General features: G+C 40.3%; 1 protein-coding gene across 10 annotated transcripts in view; it reads left to right on the top strand.

Moving 5' to 3' along the window:
• LOC109567899 (putative ankyrin repeat domain-containing protein 19) overlaps window positions 1–23,892 on the top strand; it is a 55,387-nt gene that overhangs the window by 26,990 nt on the left and 4,505 nt on the right. For 3 of the 10 annotated variants that reach the window (XM_070801972.1, XM_070801973.1, XM_070801974.1), the window contains exons 7-13: window positions 5,734–6,062; window positions 6,613–10,543; window positions 11,683–11,793; window positions 15,004–15,734; window positions 18,294–18,400; window positions 18,559–18,732; window positions 23,589–23,653. In XM_070801972.1, coding sequence (XP_070658073.1) covers window positions 18,320–18,400; window positions 18,559–18,732; window positions 23,589–23,653 — 320 coding nt within the window. In that variant the 5' untranslated portion in view covers window positions 5,734–6,062; window positions 6,613–10,543; window positions 11,683–11,793; window positions 15,004–15,734; window positions 18,294–18,319. Of the gene's footprint in view, window positions 1–5,733; window positions 6,063–6,612; window positions 10,544–11,682; window positions 11,794–15,003; window positions 15,735–18,293; window positions 18,401–18,558; window positions 18,733–18,808; window positions 18,977–19,270; window positions 19,598–23,588; window positions 23,654–23,892 lie in introns of all 10 variants that reach the window. The other 7 variants (XM_070801967.1, XM_070801968.1, XM_070801970.1 and 4 more) reach the window with 5 other exon arrangements.

Below are 23,892 nucleotides of genomic sequence, written 5' to 3' on the forward strand. Positions count from 1 at the left end.
CAGTCAATAAAGCAGAAGTAGATGTTTTCCTGGAACTCTCTTGCTTTTTCTATGATCCAGCAGATGTTGGCAATTTGATCTCTGGCTCCTCTGTCTTTTCTAAATCCAGCTTGAACATCTGGAAGGTCTCGGTTCACGTACTGTTGAAGCCTGGCTTGGAGAATTTTGAGCATCACTTTGCTAGTGTGTGAGATGAGATCAAAGTACATATGTTGGCATTGTGTATTATTAACATAACATAATAGTAAAGTGATCTTATAAACTCAGTGACAGAGCATCTTATTAGGCAGTTGTGAGACAACTTCGACCAGAACTGACTGATATCATAAGAAAGCAGTCTATTTCGGAGGCTTCACTGGAGGTCACGTCACGTTATTGTCCTAACTTAGAAGTTGAGGCACAGGATTTAAGGATCAGCTTACTTCAACTCACAAGTCAGGTAGGTGTGAAATTTGATGTGTCAACGGTCAATACGTAGGATAAAGTGTTTTAAGACACTCATTTTCATGGACAGCTTTCTTTTGTATTTTCATTACAAGTAATTTACTAGTTTTATTATCTTTAAATGCATTTGTTTCTTAAACTCTGACTTTCATTCTGCCATTTGCACTATGTCTTCTCTTATATTAGATATCCTTAGAAAAGTTGGGACTTGTGCCTCATTCTTCACAGAAGTTGATAGACTTTTTTTAGTGAAAGCTGTATTATTATTTTTTTTTCTTTTCTTTTTTTTTCTAATTTTATTTTATTTTTAAACTTTACATAATTGTATTAGTTTTGCCAAATATCAAAATGAATCCGCCACAGGTATACATGTGTTCCCCATCCCGAACCCTCCTCCCTCCTCCCTCCCCATACCATCCCTCTGGGCCGTCCCAGTGCACCAGCCCCAAGCATCCAGCATCATGCATCGAACCTGGACTGGCAACTCGTTTCCTACATGATATTTTACATGTTTCATTGCCATTCTCCCAAATCTTCCCACCCTCTCCCTCTCCCACAGAGTCCATAAGACTGTTCTATACATCAGTGTCTCTTTTGCTGTCTCGTACACCGGGTTATTGTTACCATCTTTCTAAATTCCATATATATGCGTTAGTATACTGTATTTATGTTTTTCCTTCTGGCTTACTTCACTCTGTATAATAGGCTCCAGTTTCATCCACCTCATTAGAACTGATTCAAATGTATTCTTTTTAATGGCTGAGTAATACTCCATTGTGTATATGTACCACAGCTTTCTTATCCATTCATCTGCTGATGGACATCTAGGTTGCTTCCATGTCCTGGCTATTATAAACAGTGCTGCGATGAACACTGGGGTACACGTGTCTCTTTCCCTTCTGGTTTCCTCAGTGTGTATGCCCAGCAGTGGGGTTGCTGGATCATAAGGCAGTTCAATTTCCAGTTTTTTAAGGAATCTCCACACTGTTCTCCATAGTGGCTGTACTAGTTTGCATTCCCACCAACAGTGTAAGAGGGTTCCCTTTTCTCCACACCCTCTCCAGCATTTATTATTTGTAGACTTTTGGATCGCAGCCATTCTGACTGGTGTGAAATGGTACCTCATAGTGGTTTTGATTTGCATTTCTCTGATAATGAGTGATGTTGAGCATCTTTTCATGTGTTTGTTAGCCATCTGTATGTCTTCTTTGGAGAAATGTCTATTTAGTTCTTTGGCCCATTTTTTGATTGGGTCGTTTATTTTTCTGGAGTTGAGCTGGAGGAGTTGCTTGTATATTTTTGAGATTAGTTGTTTGTCGGTTCATAGCAATACAGGCACACCTCAAGAAACAAGAAAAAAGTCAAATAAATAACCTAACTCTACACCTAAAGCAACTAGAAAAGGAAGAAATGAAGAACTCCAGGGTTAGTAGAAGGAAAGAAATCTTAAAAATTAGAGCAGAAATAAATGCAAAAGAAACAAAAGAGACCATAGCAAAAATCAACAAAACCAAAAGCTGGTTCTTTGAAAGGATAAATAAAATTGACAAACCATTAGCCAGACTCATCAAGAAACAAAGGGAGAAAAATCAAATCAACAAAATTAGAAACGAAAATGGAGAGATCACAACAGACAACACAGAAATACAAAGGATCATAAGAGACTACTATCAACAATTATATGCCAATAAAATGGACAACGTGGAAGAAATGGACAAATTCTTAGAAAAGTACAACTTTCCAAAACTGGACCAGGAAGAAATAGAAAATCTTAACAGACCCATCACAAGCATGGAAATTGAAACTGTAATCAAAAATCTTCCAGCAAACAAAAGCCCAGGTCCAGACGGCTTCACAGCTGAATTCTACCAAAAATTTAGAGAAGAGCTAACACCTATCCTGCTCAAACTCTTCCAGAAAATTGCAGAGGAAGGTAAACTTCCAAACTCATTCTATGAGGCCACCATCACCCTAATACCAAAACCTGACAAAGATCCCACAAAAAAAGAAAACTACAGGCCAATATCACTGATGAACATAGATGCAAAAATCCTTAACAACATTCTAGCAATCAGAATCCAACAACACATTAAAAAGATCATACACCATGATCAAGTGGGCTTTATCCCAGGGATGCAAGGATTCTTCAATATCCGCAAATCAATCAATGTAATACACCACATTAACAAATTGAAAAATAAAAACCATATGATTATCTCAATAGATGCAGAGAAAGCCTTTGACAAAATTCAACATCCATTTATGATAAAAACTCTCCAGAAAGCAGGAATAGAAGGAACATACCTCAACATAATAAAAGCTATATATGACAAACCCACAGCAAACATTATCCTCAATGGTGAAAAATTGAAAGCATTTCCTCTAAAGTCAGGAACAAGACAAGGGTGCCCACTTTCACCATTACTATTCAACATAGTTTTGGAAGTTTTGGCCACAGCAATCAGAGCAGAAAAAGAAATAAAAGGAATCCAAATTGGAAAAGAAGAAGTAAAACTCTCACTATTTGCAGATGACATGATCCTCTACATAGAAAACCCTAAAGACTCCACCAGAAAATTACTAGAAATAATCAATGACTATAGTAAAGTTGCAGGATATAAAATCAACACACAGAAATCCCTTGCATTCCTATACACTAATAATGAGAAAACAGAAAGAGAAATTAAGGAAACAATTCCATTCACCATTGCAACAGAAAGAATAAAATACTTAGGAATATATCTACCTAAAGAAACTAAAGACCTATATATAGAAAACTATAAAACACTGGTGAAAGAAATCAAAGAGGACACTAATAGATGGAGAAATATACCATGTTCATGGATTGGAAGAATCAATATAGTGAAAATGAGTATACTACCCAAAGCAATTTATAGATTCAACGCAATCCCTATCAAGCTACCAACAGTATTCTTCACAGAGCTAGAACAAATAATTTCACAGTTTGTATGGAAATACAAAAAACCTCGAATAGCCAAAGCGATCTTGAGAAAGAAGAATGGAACTGGAGGAATCAACCTACCTGACTTCAGGCTCTACTACAAAGCCACAGTTATCAAGACAGTATGGTACTGGCACAAAGACAGAAATATTGATCAATGGAACAAAATAGAAAGCCCAGAGATAAATCCACGCACATATGGACACCTTATCTTTGACAAAGGAGGCAAGAATATACAATGGATTAAAGACAGTCTCTTTAACAAGTGGTGCTGGGAAATCTGGTCAACCACTTGTAAAAGAATGAAACTGGACCACTTTCTAACACCATACACAAAAATAAACTCAAAATGGATTAAAGATCTAAACGTAAGACCAGAAACTATAAAACTCCTAGAGGAGAACATAGGCAAAACACTCTCCGACATACATCACAGCAGGATCCTCTATGACCCACCTCCCAGAATATTGGAAATAAAAGCACAAATAAACAAATGGGACCTAATTAACCTTAAAAGCTTCTGCACATCAAAGGAAACTATTAGCAAGGTGAAAAGACAGCCTTCAGAATGGGAGAAAGCTGTATTATTGTGATGAGCCAAGGCAGATAAAAGCAGAGGATAATGTTTAATGGAATGTTCCAGAAAATTGTCATTTCACATCTTCACTTCCGTGAAAGGCTGTAGAATTCTGTGTATATTTATTGTGTGCATTTAAGAATAACTTGTGCAGAAAGGGTTTTAAATTAGTTGAAGTCAGGCGTTGCCTTCTTTTCTTTTCATTTTAGATATACTCGAAAGACATGGAGGTACTCAGATGGTATATAGTACGTTCATCCAAACTGGAGAATTAAGAAGATTATCTAGATCCTGCCATTGAATTTTTTAAAAAAGCTATTGAGGTATAATTCATGTATCATGGAATTCACACTCTGAACATGTGTAGTTCAGTATCTCTTAGTCTAGAGAGGTGTCACCTGTGACCACAGTCAATTTTAGAGCATTTCCATCAGCCTCCCAAAGAAACCCTGCATCCCTTAGCCACCACCTATGCCCCCCTCCCATCTCCCTCAGCCCCAGGCAACCCTCAGTCTAACATCCGTCTCTGGAGACATGCCTGTTTTGGCTATTTTATATAAAGGGAATCATACCGTATGTGCTCCTTTGGGATTAGCTTTTCTCACTTGACGTCATGTTTTCGAGGTTCATCCATGTGATAGCACGTATCAGTTCTTCCGTTTCTGTTGATGGTCAAACAATAACCAGTATGTGACTAAGCCATGTATCCATCATCAGTTGATGGAGCTTTGAGTTGTTTCCGCTTTGAGGCTATTAATAATGCTGCTGTGAACATTGATTTACATGTTTCTGTGTGGACATGTTTTTATTTCCCTGTAGTGGGATTTTATCCTCAGAGTTCACTGGCTGATTTCTCCTTTTCTTGGCCTTTGCTCAGACTGTCCTTTCTGTCTTTACAGTTTCTTGGGTTTCTCTCTGTTTATTCAGACCTGGTGCCCAGTCTCTCCTCCTCCAGAGCTTTCCCGACTGTCCAGCTCTCACGGGGCCTTTTCTCCTCAGCTGTTGTCATCGAGCCTGTGGAGAGCAGTTTAGCCCTTAAATTTACACTGTCGTCATTTTCTCCATGAGGGAGAATCTTGTTTAAGTACACACTAACAGGGAATATTTATTGATACACACAGCCCTTGTCTTGCACAAATGGAAAGTAACAAAAGATTACCAGAATGTGACATTTTTCTTTTCAGAAAAATGTATGAATCATCTCAGTAAACTCTTGGGAAATGGAATTTCTTTAGCTGCTTTGGAATGCAGTTCAAATGAGCAAAAAGTCTTTGTAGTTCAGAAAAAGTCTTATGGTATTAGCATCCATATTTATAGATTTAGTCATTAGAGTCTTGTTTTCAGTCTTCTTTTGGAGGGATTTATTGACTCAGTCCCAGATAACCCAATACAGTATCCCTCGCACTTCTTTGAAAACCGTGGGGCATTAAGATGGGGGGTGGGGAGGAACAAGAGATGTTCGACTAAGAGGGGCCTTGTAGTCATTTTATAGAGGAAAGGTAGAAAAATATTAATTGTAGAACAATAAAAGTGTAAAATCAAATACAAATGTTATGTGAGAAAGATGATGACAGTGAAGAGTGTATTTTCTGACTCTTGGTGGTTTGAACTTCTTTCTTGATTCTCTGAATAATTCCTGGTCCTACCTTCTACAATACAGATACCATCCTATTTATTTGATCCTGGGTTTGAGTTAGGCTGTGCTCAGTCCACTTGCCTCATTACCAAATGGTATTGTTTTCTACAATAGATGACCTTCCAGCAGAGCTGGGAACTGCATCTTCAAAATGGCTGCACCTGGATGCAGAAGAATCAAGTCCTTTGAGAGGAGTTATTATCTATGAAGGGAATGCAAAAGAAATGTGAAAAACTAGAGGAGAAGAAAAAGAAGTTGGAGCAAGAAGTAGTGACCCTCAAAAGTCATATAGAACTGAACATGATAGAACACAGTCAAGTAGAGCAGTATATACTGGAGACTGAAGAGAGAGCGAGACGGGATCTCGTAGAGAAATGAAAGGAAGTCAGCCTGTTTTTGCAGGTTCATTTGTGGATCTGTCACGTGCTTGAATTCACCTCACTGTACATTACATTTAGATGTAGACAATTTATGTGTTCCCTCTACTTCCCTTAGAGCAGTTTGTTTTGTAGATTTCTGGAAGGAAAGGGACACTTGTTTCTCCCTTTAAATATTTCAGTTTCCATCAAAGTTATCAGTAAACTGACCTTTCAGAATGATTCTCCATAAAGAATCCTTTTACTTATAAGACCAATTGGTATACAGCAAGACTATTAGGAGGAAAAGACAATATTGTGGTTTTACAACCGGCACCATCCTCTTGAATTATTCTTAAGTTGTTTTGTTCATTGTTTACAATTTTAAGTTGATCTTTGTAGTCTTTGAATTATAAGATTATATAAGTACTCCTATGCCATTGATTCCACTTTAATTTTGTAATTCAGATTTAATTCACTTCACATTGATGATAATTGTTTTAAACGTCCACTCTTTATTTTTCACATTTAAAATTGCCCTCTGAATCACTGACTCAAAACTAAGGGGAACAAGTATAATTATCCAAGTTCTAATTATTTTAAAAATGTTATCTTTTTACATTTGCCTTACATGCAGGCAGCATCTCAAGAGAACTTAGAGTATTTACGAGAGAAGAATAATGTTTCCATAAGAAGTCAGATGGAACTCAGAATTGAAGACTTGTAATCTGAACTCTTGAAGATGAAAACTTTGCCAGAAGATTATAATAAAGCAGAGTGGGGAAAATATAAGCAACTCTACCTGGAAGAGGACTTGCTTCCCTGGTGGCTCAGAGGTTAAAGCATCTGCCTGCAATGCAGGAGACCTGGGTTCGATCCCTGAGTTGGGAAGATCCCCTGGAGAAGGAAATGGCAATCCACTCCAGTATTCTTGCCTGGAGAATCCCATGGATGGAGGAGCCTGGTAGGCTACAGTCCACTGGGTCACAAAGAGTCAGACACGACTGAGCGACTTAACTTTCTACCTAGACGAACTAGGAGTCAGAAAGTCATTGGCAAATAAAGTAAACAAGTAGTCAAGACACAGAATCACAGAAGCTAGATTTAGTCCATTAATTTCTCTCTGAAGCCTAATTTTTACAGAGCCAGGTTCCTGAGATTAGTAGGAAGTGAAAGCTAACTAGATTAGTCACTGCCTGAGGGCGCTGTATGACAATCTATGTTAATACTGTACCAAGTTTTTCTACACTACTTAAAAGCATGCTTGTGAAATAGGGGGAGTTCACACAGGGGTGAAAGGCAGGGTAATTCACAGAGTGGCTGAAGCTAGCGTGGTGACCTGACTGAGGGGGTGTGTGGAGGCTGGAAAAGTTTCCCGGCCGTCTGAAAGCAGAGCGCTCCTAGGACTCCTTTCATAAGCCCAAAGAGCAGACAGCAAAGGAGCAGGTACCCGAGGACACATTCTGCTAGTCGATGCCTAAAATAAGTGTACACAAGGGAAGCACAGGTGCCCACAGAGAGGGTTCAGGGCTGTGGAGACTTGCTGCTGGGATGTGGGGTGGGGCTTCCGGGGAAGGAGCTCGGTGGGGCCAGTCTCCCTGCTTGGGGAACACGATGCCTCTCACTGTTAAGACATACACTGAATGCTGTTTTGACATTTTGCCTTTTGAAATGAAAAATTCTCTTCACATTTTTTTTTTATATCAAAAACAGTTGCTGACATAGGCCTTCATAGAAGTAAGTGACTTTGAATGAACTTTGGAAAAGCAGGGGATGCTTGTAATTGTTTCTGGGGCTGTTTTAGCTCTCTTCAGTCTCACCCATTGACTTTCTCATCCTCCCTTCGAGATTGTGGCTCTAGGTGATTCCTCAGAGCCAAATGCTTAATTTCTCTGAGGTCCTGAGAGAAACGTATGTACAAGGGTGGTGAGAGGAAGCACTTGAACGTGGCTTTGTGGGATGGTGTGTTTCTTCATCCCTGACCTGTTTCCTGGAGGCAGGTTTGTCCCAGAGGCAGCAGGTGTCACTGTGAGGCCACCTCCCTTTCTCTCTGATGCCCTTTCTCTCCCTCCCAACTGTGACTTGTTACTTGAGGAGTCCCAGACACATGTGTACTTCTTTCGAACAAGGTTACAACTATCATTGATTATAGTAGGTCTGCTGCTCTGTGTTTTCAGTGTTCAAACAGTTTAATGGGAATTCCATTTACTATATGGCAACTTAAAACATTCCAATCATTTGGGGAAACATGAATGAAATTGGTGTTTTCCATCTTCCCCGGGACTAATGAGAGGCTGGCAGATGAGCATCAAACTTGGGGTGGAGAAACAGCAGAACAGATCTTTACTCAGCACTCTTAGCAGGAGGCCAGTCCTGGAGTCCCCTTGTGTTAGAAATTTCTATAATACTTTAGTGCTCAAATGAAATCTTACTCCAAGAGCAAGTGTAGTGGTTTCTACCTCAACTCCATGCCCTTTACATAACAGCTTTGAGACTTATTTGACTAAGGGCAGTTCTATTATCTTTTTGCTTTGAGTTTCAGATTTCTGATAAGTGATTCTTGTTTTTAATTTGGTGAACTTCTGAGCTGTTTATTTGACTTAGGCACACTAAGTAAAAGCCATCAGTGACTGTGGTAATCAAGGACACAGAAATGTTGTGATCTTTTTTGGTCCTAGATTTCTCATTTTTAAGAGATACTGATTAAACTCTTAAATTTTCTTGAAAAGCTGCATTTAAACTCATTTAGAAATAGAATCTTATTGCCTAGTAACTGAAAGTATACATTCAGATGTCTGGCTTACTTTCTAATTGATTTCACTTTGGCTGTGCTTCATTATCATTTCCAAGCTCTACTGCACCCGCTGCAGTTTTTCTACCCCTAAGCATAAGTGAACGACTGGCACCTAAACACTAATGACATAGGGGTTTTTTTTCATTTGAAGGAATCATAAGAGAAACCCTTTTAATGAATTAAACCAACTTGTGATCCTAAGTCAGAAGATTAATTTCTGCTCTAGGTTAAGATTTTTTTTGTTATTTTCTTATACAAGAGTAGATCTTTAATTACTATTTTACTTATAACCTTTTAATTTAAATTTCTAAAAAATACCTTGCTGAGCAGTTATACAACGCTTGGAGATGATGGAATTCCAGTTGAGCTCTTTCAAATCCTGTAAGATGATTCTGTGAAAGTGCTGCACTCAGTATGTCAGCTAATTTGGAAAACTCAGCAGTGGCCACAGGACTGGAAAGGGTCAGTTTTCATTCCAATCCCAAAGAGAGGCAATGCCAAAGAATGCTCAAACTACTACACAGTTGCACTCATCTCACATGCTAGTAAGGGAGAAGGAAATGGCAACCTACTCCAATATTCTTGCCTGGAAAATCCTGTGGACAGTGGAGCCTGAAGGGCTGCTATCCATAGGGTCGCACAGAGTCAGACACAACTGAAGCGACTTAGCATGCATGAATGCTCTGGAGAAGGAAATGGCAACTCACTCCAATATTCTTGCCTGGAGAATCCCAGGGATAGAGCAGCCTGGTGGTCTACCATCTGTGGGGTCGCACAGAGTCACACATGACTGAAGCGACACAGCAGCAGCAGCAGCACACACTAGTAAAGTAATGCTCAATATTCTCCAAGCCAAGCTTCAGCAATACATGAACCGTGAACTTCCAGATGTTCAAGCTGGTTTTAGAAAAGGCAGAGGAACCAGAGATCAAATTGCTAACATCCGCTGGATCATGGAAAAAGCGAGAGAGTTCCAGAAAAACATCTATTTCTGCTTTATTGAGTATGACAAAGCCTTTGTGTGGATCACAATAAATTGTGGAAAATTCTGAAAGAGATGGGAATAGCAGATCACCTGACCTGCCTCTTGAGAAACCTGTATGCAGGACAGGAAGGAACAGTTAGAACTGGACTTGGAACAACAGACTGGTTCCAAATAGGAAAAGGAGTATGTCATGGCTGTATATTGTCACCATGATTATTTAACTTATATGCAGAGTACATCACGAGAAGCACTGGCCTGGAAGAAGCACAAGCTGAAATCAAGATTGCAGGGAGAAATATCAATAACCTAAGATATGCAGATGACACCAGCCTTATGGCAGAAAGTGAAGAAGAACTAAAGAGCCTCTTGATGAAAGAGGAGAGTGAAAAAGTTGGCTCAAAACTCAACATTTCAGAAAACTAAGATCATGGCATCCAGTCCCATTACTTCATGGCAAATAGATGGGGAAACAGTGGATAGACACTATTTTTTTCGGGCTCCAAAATCACTGCAGATGGTGATTGCAGCGATGAAATGAAAAGACGCTTACTCCTTGGAGGAAAGTTATGACCAACCTAGACAGCAGGTTAAAAAGCGGAGAAATTACTTTGTCAACAAAGGTCCGTCTAGTCAAGGCTATGGTTTTTCCAGTAGCCATGTATGTATGTGAGAGTTGGACCAGAAAGAAAGCTGAGTGCAGCCAAAGCAATCTTGAGAAAGAAGAATGGAACTGGAGGAATCATCCTGCCTGACTTCAGACTATGCTACAGAGCTACAGTCATCACAACAGTATGTATGTCTTTTTGTTCCTGGCTATATCCTGCCTCTACTTCTGCCATCCCTGTAGAACTATGCACCTGCACCCTGACACTATTCTCAGAAAACATGGAGTGTATCAACTTGTCAAGTGTCTGGTGGTCGTTAGGCTAGGAAACCCAGACTCAAGCAGTTACCTCTGTCACTGTCACTTGGGGGGTGACCTTAAATTTCTCAGTCGTTGGTTTTGTCACTGGTTTATCTTTTGCCCTCAGGAAGAATTCCAGCCACCCACCTCAGTATGGGTCCTGCCAACGTAGTCGGCCTTCTCTCTCTACCACCCACCTCAGTATGGGTCCTGCCAACGTAGTCGGCCTTCTCTCTCTACCACCCACCTCAGTATGGGTCCTGCCAACGTAGTCGGCCTTCTCTCTCTACCACCCACCTCAGTATGGGTCCTGCTAACGTAGTCGGCCTTCTCTCTCTACCACCCACCTCAGTATGGGTCCTGCCAACGTAGTCGGCCTTCTCTCTCTACCACCACCTCAGTATGGGTCCTGCCAACGTAGTCGGTCTTCTCTCTTTACCACCCTCCTCTCCCCTCAGCTCTGCATCTAACCAGACTGTAGGATCCCACAGGTGGGGTTCCCACCTCCGGTCTTTGTACGTGCTTTCCCCCCCCCCCCCCTGTCTTTTTCCTGTCCTTCAGGTATCTGCTTCCACAGCACCTCCACCAAAAAGCTGACAGGATTGACACAAAGCTGGCTGTCCCTTCTGAGTGTTCCTTGTGCCATCCTTTGTATCTTAGTATTTATGACTCTGTATGGAAATTGCCTGTTTGTCTGTTGTTCCAGTTTAGGGCATATCATTTTTCAGGGTGGACTGGGTCACCTTCATCTTGTAATTCCAGTGTTTGTCACAGCACCTTTGCACATAGTTATTGAGAAATGAATGAAAAATGAGAAAACCAGAAGCTCTGATACTCAGCCACATGTGGGACCAAGGGCAGAGTGTGTAATTGTAATCTTGTATTTTGTTTCCTGTCACCTATAGATACGTTTCATTTTTCGGAACATTTAGAAATAGCTCGTTTGTTTTGTTTCTTTTTTTATTTTTAACTAATACTGAACTCAAGTATTTGAGATAAAGAATGTACTCCTTTTTCTTTCCAGCTGCTGCTGAATTTGAATCTGAGTCCTATGAGGTGTCTCCTCTAGGATCTACAGATGGGTTGAATCTGTACAGGTTTTGAAGAAAAAAATATATGATCTGAAAGATAACTGGTAAAAATTTTCCCTTCTGGACTGTTTCTGGACTGTTTAGTTGTTTCCCATTAAACATGATGAGAAGGTCTTTATTAAGGGGAAATCTTTTTGTGTGTATGATGAAAATTGATATGGTATTTTAAAAATACTAATTTTATGTATATTTATACTACTTTTAAGCAGTAGTACTTTTGATCCTAAGTGTTTAGTCTGCACCTAACTTACTTTAAGGCATATTTAAAACCCAGCACTATTACATTTTCTATATTCAAAGTGAAAGCGTTAGTCACTCAGTCGTGTCCGACTCTGCGACCAATGGACTGCAGCCCACCAGACTCCTCTGTCCTCCACTGTCTTGTGGAGTTAGCTCAAATTCATGTCCATTGAGTCAGTGATGCTCTCCAACCATCTCGTCCTCTGTTGTCCCCTTTGTCGTCCTGCCTTCAATCTTTCCTAGCATCAGGGTCTCCTCTGATGAATCGGCTCTTCACATCAGGTGGCCGAAGTATTGGAGCTTCACACTCAGCATCAGTCCTTCCAATGAATATTGAGGATTGATTTCCTTTAGGATTGACTGGTTTAATCTCTTTGCAGTCCAAGGACTCTCGCCAGTCTCCTCCAACACCACGGTTTAAAAGCATCAGTTCTTTGGCCATCAGCCTTCTTTATGGTCCAACTCTCATATCTGTACATCACTACTGGAAAATAGTGTCTATGTTTTAACCCCAATCTCCTAATTTATCCCTCCCTTTATGTTTCCCCTTTCATAACCTTAATTTGATTTTGAGATCTGTGAGTTGGTTTCTGTTTTGTAAATAAGCTTATTTTGATTAGATTCCACATGTAAGTGATGTGATATTTGTTCCTCTCTGAGTGACTTCACTTGGTATTGTAATTTTGAGATCCTTTGTGTTGCTGCAAATGGCATTATTTCATTCTTGTGTGTGGGGGGGGGTGTGTGTGTGTGTACACTGCATCTTCTTTATCCATTCTTCTGGTGATGGACACTTAGGTTGCTTCCATGTCCTGGCTATTGTCAGTAGTTCTGCAGTGAACATTGGGGTGCATGTACCTATTTGAATTATGGTTTTCCCCAGATACATGCCCAGGACTGGGATTGCTGAATCATATGGCAAGTTTATAGTTAGTTTTTAAAGAAACCTCATAGAGCTCTCCACAGTGGGTGTATCTAGTTGCATTCCTTTTTTTTTTTTTTTTTTTTGTCTTAAAATGCATTTATTTATTTTTTTTTTCCAACTGCAATTTTATTTTATTTTTAAACTTTACAAAATTGTATTAGTTTTGCCAAATATCAAAATGAATCCGCCACAGGTATACATGTGTTCCCCATCCGGAACCCTCCTCCCTCCTCCCTCCCCATACCATCCCTCTGGGTTGTCCCAATGCGCTAGCCCCAAGCATCCAGTATTGTGCATCGTACCTGGCCTGGCAACTCGTTTCATACATGATATTTTACATGTTTCAATGCCATTCTCCCAAATCTTCCCACCCTCTCCCTCTCCCACAGAGTCCAAAAGACTGTTCTGTACATCAGTGTCTCTTTTGCTGTCTCGTACACAGGGTTATTGTTACCATCTTTCTAAATTCCATATATATGCGTTAGTATACTGTATTGGTGTTTTTCTTTCTGGCTTACTTCACTCTGTATAATAGGCTCCAGTTTCATCCACCTCATTAGAACTGATTCAAATGTATTCTTTTTAATGGTTGAGTAATACTCCATTGTGTATATGTACCACAGCTTTCTTATCCATTCATCTGCTGATGGGCATCTAGGTTGCTTCCATGTCCTAGTTGCATTCCATACGCAGTGTAGGAGAGTTCCCTTTTCTCCACACTCTTTCCAGCATTTATTGTTTGTCGATTTTTTGATGGTGGCTATTCTGATTGGCGTGAAACGATACCTCATTGTAGTATTTCTGCATTTCTCTAATAATTAGTGATGCAGAGCATCCTTCCTGAGCATCCTTTCATGTGCGTTTTGGTCGTCTGTGGGTGTTCCTTACAGAAATGTATATTTAGAGCCTATACGCATTTTGTGATCAGGTTGTTTGTTTTTTGATATTGAGCTCTTTGAGCTGTTTGAATATGTTGGAGATTACTCCCTTGTCAGTTGCATCATTTGCAAATAGTGTTGCCCATTATGTGGGCTGTTGTCTGTCTTGTTTATGATTTCCTGCGCTGTGCCAAAGCTTTTGAGTTTAATTAGATCCCATTTGCTTATTTCCGTTTTTAATAGTCATTATTCTAAGAGGTGGATGAAAAAAGATACTGCCTTAATTTACGTCAGAGAGTGTTGTGCCTATATTCTCCTCTAAGAGTTTTTTAGGGCCTGCCCTTATATTTAGGTCTTTAGTCCATTTCGAGTTTATTTTTGTGTATGATGTTAGGGAGTGTTCTAATTTCCTTCTTATACCTGTAGCTGTTGAGTTTTCTCAGCACCACTTATTGAAGAGGGTGCTTTGCTCCTTTGTACAGTCTTGCCTCCTTTATCCTAGATTAATTGACCATAGGTGCGTAGGTTTCTCTCTGAACTTTCTCTCTTGTTCCATTAATCATTCAGTATATTTCTGTTTTTGTGCTAGGTCCAGTGTTTTGATTACTGAAACTTGCAGAGTAGGCTGAGGTTGGGGTACCTGATTCTGTCAGCTCTTGCTTTTCTTTCTCAAGATTGCTTTGGCTATTTGGGGTCTTCTGTTTCCATACACACTGTAAAAGTTTTGTTCTAGTTCTGTGAAAAATGCCATTGGCAATTTGATAGAAAATGCACTGAATCTGCGGAGAAGGCAGTAGCACCCTACTGCAGTACTCTTGCCTGGAAAATCCCATGGACAGAGAAGCCTGGAAGGCTGCAGTCCATGGGGTCGCTGAGGGTTGGACATGACTGAGCGACTTCAGTTTCACTTTTCACTTTCATGCATTGGAGAAGGAAATGGCTACCCACTCCAGTGTTCTTGCCTGGAGAGTCCCAGGGAAGGGGGAGCCTGGTGGGCTGCCATCTATGGGGTCGCACAGAGTCAGACATGACTGAAGTGACATAGCAGCAGCAGCAGCAGCAACATTGAATCTGTAAATTGCTTTGGGTAGTATAGTTATTTTGACAGTTATATAGTTTTAATGCCGCTTTGACTTCTGTGTTTATTTCAGTTTCCCGTTTTTCCTTCTTAGTTTAGGTAAGGGTTTATTGATATTGTTTGTTTCTTTCAGAAAATGAACTTACAGTTCTTGCACATGCACACCTGTCAGGCTGGCCCACCAAGCCCCTGTGCGCATGGGCAGTGTGTTTTGAGGTGTTGCTTAGCAACGATCATTCTGGGATGAAAGATTCTAAACCGTTGAGCTTCCCAGCTGGGAGGTGGTGGCAGCTGCTGTAAACTGCCATAAACTGTAAACTGCTGTAAACGGCAGAGCTGTAAACTGTAAACTGCTGTAAACTGTAAACTGCTGTAAACGGCAGAGCTGTAAACTGTAAACTGCTGTAAACTGTAAACTGCTGTAAACGGCAGAGCTGTAAACTGTAAACTGCTGTAAACTGTAAACTGCTGTAAACGGCAGAGCTGTAAACTGTAAACTGCTGTAAACTGTAAACTGCTGTAAACGGCAGAGCTGTAAACTGCTCTGGTTTACCTGTAGTGCTTGTGTTGGGTTTAGGAGACTCTGAAGAGCTGAGCGGGAGGTGAGGTGTGGTTGGAGCTTGTAGGCTCTGTGACAAAGAAGATTTTTGGCTTCAGGAGTAAGAAGGGCATTTCACCCTTTGGCTCCTCCATCAACCCGGTGAGAGAGAGCAGTCATAGAATCAACTTCCAGCCCGGGAACTGCATCCGAAACGAGGACCTTGGAAAGATCCACAAAGCTGCCAGTATAGGCAACGTAGCCAAAGTGCTGCAGGTTCTGTTGCTCGGAAAGAGTGGCCTGAACGACAGGGACAAGATGAACAGGTAAGCGGGGTGGAAGGGCCTGGTAGGAGTCCCTCCTGTGAGTTTCCCCTCCAAGGCTCTTGGACACCTTCCTGGGATCCAGCACCCCAAAGACTTTATAGGCAGCAAAAAGCCTTAGCTGATTTCAGACCCACTTGTAATTCCCCTCATGGGGCACTTTGCTGATCGTTTTGAAGTCATTTAACTGAATGTCAGTAGTCACAGAAATGAAATGAAATATGAATAGCATCTGTTTTTTCTGTCTTCTTCCTCCTTTTTCTTTGCATGGGTTAGCATGATGTACTCATGAGTAAGAGCTCTCAAGTTCTGTAGCCTTCAAGAAATCTTCTGGAACCTCCTGGCTCTCACATTTTTTCTCATGTGATTTATGAAAACACTTCTTCATGGATCGCCTGTTGTGGATCATGGCAGTGGACAGATTTCTGATGTTGTCAGCGTCTTATTTTTCATGTACACATTTTTATTCTGTAAGGTTATATATTACAGAAAACTGCCTAGTGAGCAAAATAATTCCCATGACAGGTTAACTTCTAGATTAAAAATTCTTCAGCTCCAATTCAATATCCGTTTTATATCAGTGTACAGTTAGGTATATATGTTCTTTGCTGAAGGACCTTAGAAGACAGCTTTGAAGTAGGAAGCTGGCTGTGTCCTTGAATAGGAAGACATTTTCTTAGGATGTATGGTCTTTCTATACTTAAACCAAATCAATGTATTGTGATTTTAAATTTTGGGTTATCTATGCTGCCTTTAATTGTGATGAAATTAAAATTTTACATGGTAGACTAAGACTTGCCCTTCTTGATATCAAAATGTGCTGTAAGTGCCCACAATGTCTTCATTACTAACAACTGAAAGGGGGATAGACAAATGAATGGAACAGAATAGAAAATGCCCAAACACCCAAATGTATGTAAAGCTTTAGAACTTGAAACTGGTGACATTTTCTGTTAGAAAAGATAAATTGTGTGTAGATGATGGAGAAATAACCTGATAAAAGAGAAAAGTAACTAGATTTTTATCTCACCAAAAAGTTTCAGATGGAGTGTGGATCAAACATTTTAAATATGCACAGTGAGAAAAGTACCAGAAGAAAACTCAAATTCCTATTTACACAGTTTTTTTCTGCTGACAGAGACCTTCTTTTTTTTCTATTTCTATTGTTTCTTAATCTTAATTTTTTTTAATTGGAGAATAATTGCTTTACGATGTTGTGTTGTTTTCTGCTGTATACAATCATAATTCAGTTCTAAGTATACATATATCCCCTTCCTGGTGAGCCTCCCTCCCACCCCAAAGACCTCGCTAAGAATTATTTCAAAATTCTTTTTTTGAAATAATGGAGTTTCCGGGATTTCAGCACAAAAAACCCCCCAAAAAACAAAAGAAGGAAATCTGGAGGTTGAATTAACATTTTAACAACACACAAAAAATTAAAACTCTCTGTCGATCAAGCTGCCTATAGACAAGTCAGATTAGCAGACAGGGCTGGTCTTTTTGACACTAATAGGGATGTAGCAGAGATTAAAAATAATTTGTCACTTTCAATTATTTTTTAGAATTTTTTTGAGGATTGATATCTTCTGACAACTTTCAGCCCTTTCATAAGTCAAGGGACTCTTGGGAGTTGCTTGGCGGTCCAGTGGTTAAGACTCACTGCTGTGGGCCCAGGGTTCGATTCTTGGTGGGGTAACTAAAATCCTGCAAGCTACCAGGATATATGTACACCATAAGGAATATAGGCAATATTTTATAATAACTTTAAATAGAGTATAATCTATAACAATTGAGAATCACTATGTTGTGTACCTGTAATATATAATAATATATAATATGCATCATCAGTGCTTTCAAAACAGCAACCTTAAGCAAAAAGACCTTATGATAATTAGACCAACAGGAAAAATAAGCAAGGAACAAACAAAAATGCTACTAATTATAGTTGTACAGACATTGTGAATTATAAATTTCATTCCAATGTCAGAGGTGTTAAAATGTGAGAAAATGAGGATATTAGAATCATCGAAGTACAATGCTGTCTGTAATCCTCAAAATATATCTGCAAAGGAGGTGTCATATCCTTTGACTTCATTGAGATGTTGTCCTTGTAAACTAGTAGTACTAGCAATAAATATGATAATATGACCTAACAGTTACTGAGCTGTTGTCTGTGCCAGGAATGGTTCTGCACCCTTTGCATGGCTCTCATGTAAGCATCACAGTGCTGCCCTGTGAGATAACTACTACTCCCTCTCCATTCTGTTGATGAGGAAATTGAGGCACAGAGAGGCTGAGCAATGGCTAATGAGTGACAGAGTGAACGTCAAATACAAACCCAAGTTGAGCTGAATCTCAAGGTCATGCTCGTTCTATTCAAGTAGATGGTTCTTTCATTACTGTGGTATGAAGAGCTAAAGCAAATATAGACTGTTCTTACTGAAATATTTGTTTTAGAGTGATAGGAATAGCATGCTATTGAATGTTTTCAATCACAGGAACGATTGTCTGCTTTGAAACAGTAACACTAGGGTTTCCTAAAAACTGCTCTTGCTTTTGTAGGACTGAGCTCCACTTGGCCTGTGCCAATGGCCGTGGTAACTCTCCTCCTGGAGAGAAAATGCCTACTTAGCCTCTGTGACAATGAAAAGAGGACAGCGCTGATGAAGGTATGGGGCAGCGAACCATGTCCACATGAGTGGGTGTGATTTCCTGAGACTAAAAGTGAATTTATCTCATTGAAATATAGCAAACTGGTGAAGCTTGTGGACTGTTTACTTTGAATTCCTAGAATTCACACTCTTGTTTCTTGCCACAACACTAACAGGCCGTAGAATGCCAAGAGGAGGAGTGTGCGACTCTTCTGCTGGAGCATGGTGCTGACCCAAATGTCATGGACGTCTGTGGCAACACCGCTGTCCACTACGCTGTCTTTTGCCAGAATGTATCACTCGCAGCAAAGCTGCTTTCCTATGACGCCTATATAGAAGCCAGGAACAAGGTATCGGTCACCTAACTTTATTTACCAAATATTTGTGAATCATTTTTTTAATATACATGTGTTTTATTTACAACAGTATGTAAATAGGGAAACTGAATAGTGTCCATGAGGCCCTGTTATCGTGGAAACAGTTCCAAACCTGAGTCAAGGGGCGAGGATGAAAAAAGTCGGCACCCCCAGAAAAGGCAGAGCTCTGTCTGCCACCCACCCTTCTACCCTAGAAGGAAGGCTTTCCCATTAGAAGGTGCGTGGGAGTGGGTGGTAGGCTCCGAGCCCACAGGAAATGAAGGCCTGTGGGGAGTGAAGTGATGTGGGCACTGGCTGTTTACAGGGGATCAGGGAATGTGAGCCCCTAGGGGTGGGCAGAGGAGGAAGGAGAACCAGTGCCCAGCAGGGAGGCCTGGGTGAGTGCAAGTGGGCCTGGGAGGCAGGCGTGGAGCCCTGAGCCCTCCAGGACCCCGGGTTCTGAGATCCAGCCAGGCGGGTCAGGTCATGTTTGACACCCAGCAAGGGCATTCTCTTGTGCTTGGTTCACCAGGTACCCCTCGGGGTCTCCCACGGTCAGCCCTGGGGAGCTGCTCGGCAGGGTGGCAGCTGTGCATGGGGAGCTGCCCCTCCTGCTCTTTCTTCAGGAAGCATGTGAAGTCCAGCCTCTGCAGCCCCGCCAGGAACTCCCTCCACTCTCACAGATGGCCTCAGTTTTCCGTGTTTGGAAGCTCCAGCCTTCCCTGAGTGAAAGTATTTTGAAGAAACCAAATTGTCTATGATTTCACTTTAAATCATGATATTTCTCAAGCATTAGAGAGTAAAGCATTCCTTTATGTGTTTATGGCCGGTATTCATGATAACACTGCACTTGTTAAAGGTAAAACATTTTCCAAATAATTTCCCCAACTTAAGTTTTGTTTTTTTTTTTTTTGTAATCACTCTAAAATAACACAGTAAAGCAAAATTTGCCTCAGTAGACTTTGTCTTAAAATTCAAACATAACGAAAGCATTTTACAACATAAGAGAAATCTTGCTGCTGTTGACAAATTCCCATTGTATTAAAAATGGTTTCTATAAACATGGTTTCTCTCTCACTGCCCAAGTCTTAAGAGGGTAAAAGGAAAGAAATGGAGCAAGCAGGTGAAAAGTGCAAATCGAGCTGGAATTTTGGCAGTTGGGAAATACCAAGAAGAGGATTTATTTATTTTAACATTTATTTATTTGGCTGTGCTGGGCTTGGTTTCAGCATGTAGGATCTAGTTTCCTGACCAGGGGTCAAACCCAGGCCCTCTTTACTGGAAGCACTGAGACCCAGCCACGGAACCACCACGGAAGTCCCAAGATTTTTGTTTGTGCTTTTCACTCCCTTCAGTGTATATATTTCTGTGAGGTGCTTTTCAGTTTTCAGGAATAATAGTTGTTATTTTGAAAAAGTGTGAGTGAATTATAAACTTGCCTAGGTGCCAGTTTTAAGAAGACTCAGCAAAACAGACTGGCAGTGAACAGGTGGCGATTAAATGGGAATTAAGAGAGAAGAACAAATAATTAACTGATATATTATCCTATTCTGGCAGAACCATCCACTTAGATAAGAGTCTAGACTCTGCTCTCCCATCTAGAATGTCTTGATGGGAAGGAAGTAAGGGGTTTATAAATAATGAGATCAGGTTGCCTTTTGGGTTTTCTAGTCCCTATTCTACCACTGTTTACCCAGGAAATTTTTAAAAATTGCAGTTTTGATGACTCTTGCCTCTTACACTTTTCTTTTTTATTCAAACCTTCATGTAAGAGAAGGAATTGGCTGTGTGAGTAAGAGATGAGACTGGAGTGGTTGCTGCATTAAGTCCCAGCTATATTCTGCTGGTGAACCACAATTATTTGGGAAAACGTATTGAAAAAATTTACAAGCCTAGACTGTTCCCTGAAGATTTTGACTGAGTAAATCGAGGAATGCTTGGACGTGTGCGTTTAGAACTATTCCCTTGAGATTCTTTCTTTTTTTAATTTATATTTATTTTAATTGGAGGCTAATTACTTTACAATATTGTATTGGTTTTGCCATACATCAACATGAATCTGCCACAGGTGTACACATGCTCCCCATCCTGAACCCCCCTCCCACCTCCCTCCCTGTACCGTCCCTCTGGGTCATCCCAGTGCACCAGCCCCAAGCATGCTGTATCATGCATCGAACCTGGATTGGCGATTTGTTTCATATATGATATTATACATGTTTCAATGCCATTCTCCCAAATCATCCCACCCTCTCCCTCTCCCACAGAGTCCAAAAGACTGTTCTATACATCTGTGTCTCTTTTGCTGTCTCGCATACAGGGTTATCATTACCATCTTTCTAAATTCCATATATATGCATTAGTATACTGTATTGGTGTTTTTCTTTCTGGCTTACCTCACTGTGTATAATAGGCTCCAGTTTCACCCACCCAATTAGAACTGATTCGAATGTATTCTTTTTAATGCCTGAGTAATATTCCATTGTGTATATGTACCACAGCTTTCTTATCTGTTCATCTGTTGATGGATGTCTAGGTTGCTTCCATGTCCTGGCTGTTATAAACAGTGCTGCGATGAACATTGGGGTACACGTGTCTCTTTCAATTCTGGTTTCCTCGATGTGTATGCCCAGCAGTGAACCACAATTATTTGGGAAAACATATTAAAAAAATTGGCAATCCACTCCAGTATTCTTGCCTGGAAAATCCCATGGACAGAGGAGCCTGGCGGATTTAGCCTGGTGGGCTACAGTCCATGAGGTCTCAAGAGTCGGACACGACTCAGCAACTAAACTAGTACTACTAACTATTAAAAAAAATTTACAAGCCTAGGCTGTTCCCTGAAGATTGTCACTGAGTAAATCGAGGAACGCTTGGACGTGTGCATTTAGAACTATTCCCTTGAGATTCTTATCCAATCCTTGATGAATAACTATGGAGTGAACACATGTAATTTCTTTCTTTTTTTTTTTTTTAATTTTATTTTATTTTTAAACTTCACATAATTGTATTAGTTTTGCCAAATATCAAAATGAATCCGCCACAGGTATACATGTGTTCCCCATCCTGAACCCTCCTCCCTCCTCCCTCCCCATACCATCCCTCTTGGTCGTCCCAGTGCACTAGCCCCAAGCATCCCCCAATGTTCATTGCAGCACTGTTTATAATAGCCAGGACATGGAAGCAACCTAGATGTCCATCAGCAGATGAATGGATAAGAAAGCTGTGGTACATATACACAATAGAGTATTACTCAGCCATTAAAAAGAATACATTTGAATCAGTTCTAATGAGGTGGATGAAACTGGAGCCTATTATACAGAGTGAAGTAAGCCAGAAGGAAAAACATAAATACAGTATACTAACGCATATATATGGAATTTAGGAAGATGGTAACAATAACCCGGTGTACGAGACAGCAAAAGAGACACTGATGTATAGAACAGTCTTATGGACTCTGTGGGAGAGGGAGAGGGTGGGAAGATTTGGGAGAATGACATTGAAACATGTAAAATATCACATGTAATTTCTAAATGACACCCTTCATAAAAGAAAGTAGTCTCCTGAAGTGCTGGAGTTTGATCAATGCTAGCTACTTCCATCAGCTCCCTCCTTTCCAACAACATTAGCCAGACTTTTTCTCTGCCCCTGTGTTTGAGATATTAAAAGGAGTATCTTTGGCAATATCTATGGGCTTTCCTTTTCCTTCCAACCACTCTTCATTCAGTGACACTCTGAGAGTCTTTAGTGATTTCCTCATGGCGAAGTCACTTTGTAGAGTCTGACCCTTTAAGGATTTTGCACCTTCTCTTACCATCCAGGTCATTAGGTCAATAGATGTTTGTTACTAACAGGGTTTTCCTGACTGCAGTAATAGTAACTCATGAGCCTTTTCTAGTGTCAGCTGCAGGACAGACTCTTGGAGTTTGTCTGTTAGAATTGCTGATCCCTGGCATAAGCAGATGAGAGCTTTAAAACCCGTGAAGTTAGTAATAGTACAGAGGGGAATTGTTTTAAGCATTTATTTCCAGCAGGCTTGGAAACTCATTATCCATTTGATTAACAATCTAGAAGAATTCTAGAGATAGATTGTAGTTTCAACAGGCAGTGGAAACATTCTTGACTGTAAATTATGAGTCTTTTTAAAATAATTTATGTTTACTTGAATTATGAGTCTTAATAGCCATATTTATTACATATGGGGACCCACTTTTTTTGTGAAACATATGATACTAAAGAAAGGAAAGGTTTCACATACAAATATTTGCTTTATACCCACCTGTTTGGAAACAGCAAACATAAAGCCAAAAGAAGGCCATAAACCAAACATGGCCTTTGGATATGTTTAGTTACGTCCACACATTGAGTCAACATTTCAAATTTAGGAGGCTCATGCAGAAGTTCAGGCTTCTCCAAGAACCAAATCTGGACGCCCTTGAGCCCATCCTACTGTTTGGTCTGCATGCAGAGGCCACCCCTTCTGTGTGGGACATGTGTTTTTGGGGTTACCGGTCTCATCTGACTTTATCACTTACTCAGGTCATCAACTTTCCATCCATAAGCATTTGAATTTCCAATTTTTGATTGATAGTATATTTTGATAAATATTTGAAGCTTTTAAGACAATCTAATTAATCTATTGTTGATTTCATGTTTTAAAAAATATCTTAAGAATGGGATTGAGTTTTTAAATTAGACTTTTTAAGTTGATTGTGGCGGTTTTGCACTGAGTAACTCTCACAAACACACAAGATTATAAGAGACAGCTCAGGGAGATGTGGTGGAAGAGCAACTCCCCGAGAAAATGTTGAGCATGTATTTATTGGTAATTTTATGTTGCAATCTTTAACTAGAGCAGTAAAGCAAGACAGACACCAGAACCCTGGGATTTTGGAAGCTTCTTCCTGGCGGTCTGGAGGTAATGACATGAGAGTCATCAAGAAGGGTCTTTGAAGATAAGGTGGGGAGGGCGCTCATTCTGCATGCAGTTAGCATCTAGCGAATGCTGACCTCTCAGCCCGAACGTCTAACTTAAGGCAGGGCAGTGGAAAGAGCAAGCAAGGAAGAGAGAATGAGTAAGATTAAATTCCAGGAGACTTTTCTGAGAAAGCAGTAAAACAGGGTTCCCACAGTTGATTTTTTGAAAAAAAAGAAAAT

The sequence above is a fragment of the Bos indicus genome, chromosome 13, assembly GCF_029378745.1.
Source record: "Bos indicus isolate NIAB-ARS_2022 breed Sahiwal x Tharparkar chromosome 13, NIAB-ARS_B.indTharparkar_mat_pri_1.0, whole genome shotgun sequence".
Classification (NCBI taxonomy): domain Eukaryota; kingdom Metazoa; phylum Chordata; class Mammalia; order Artiodactyla; family Bovidae; genus Bos; species Bos indicus.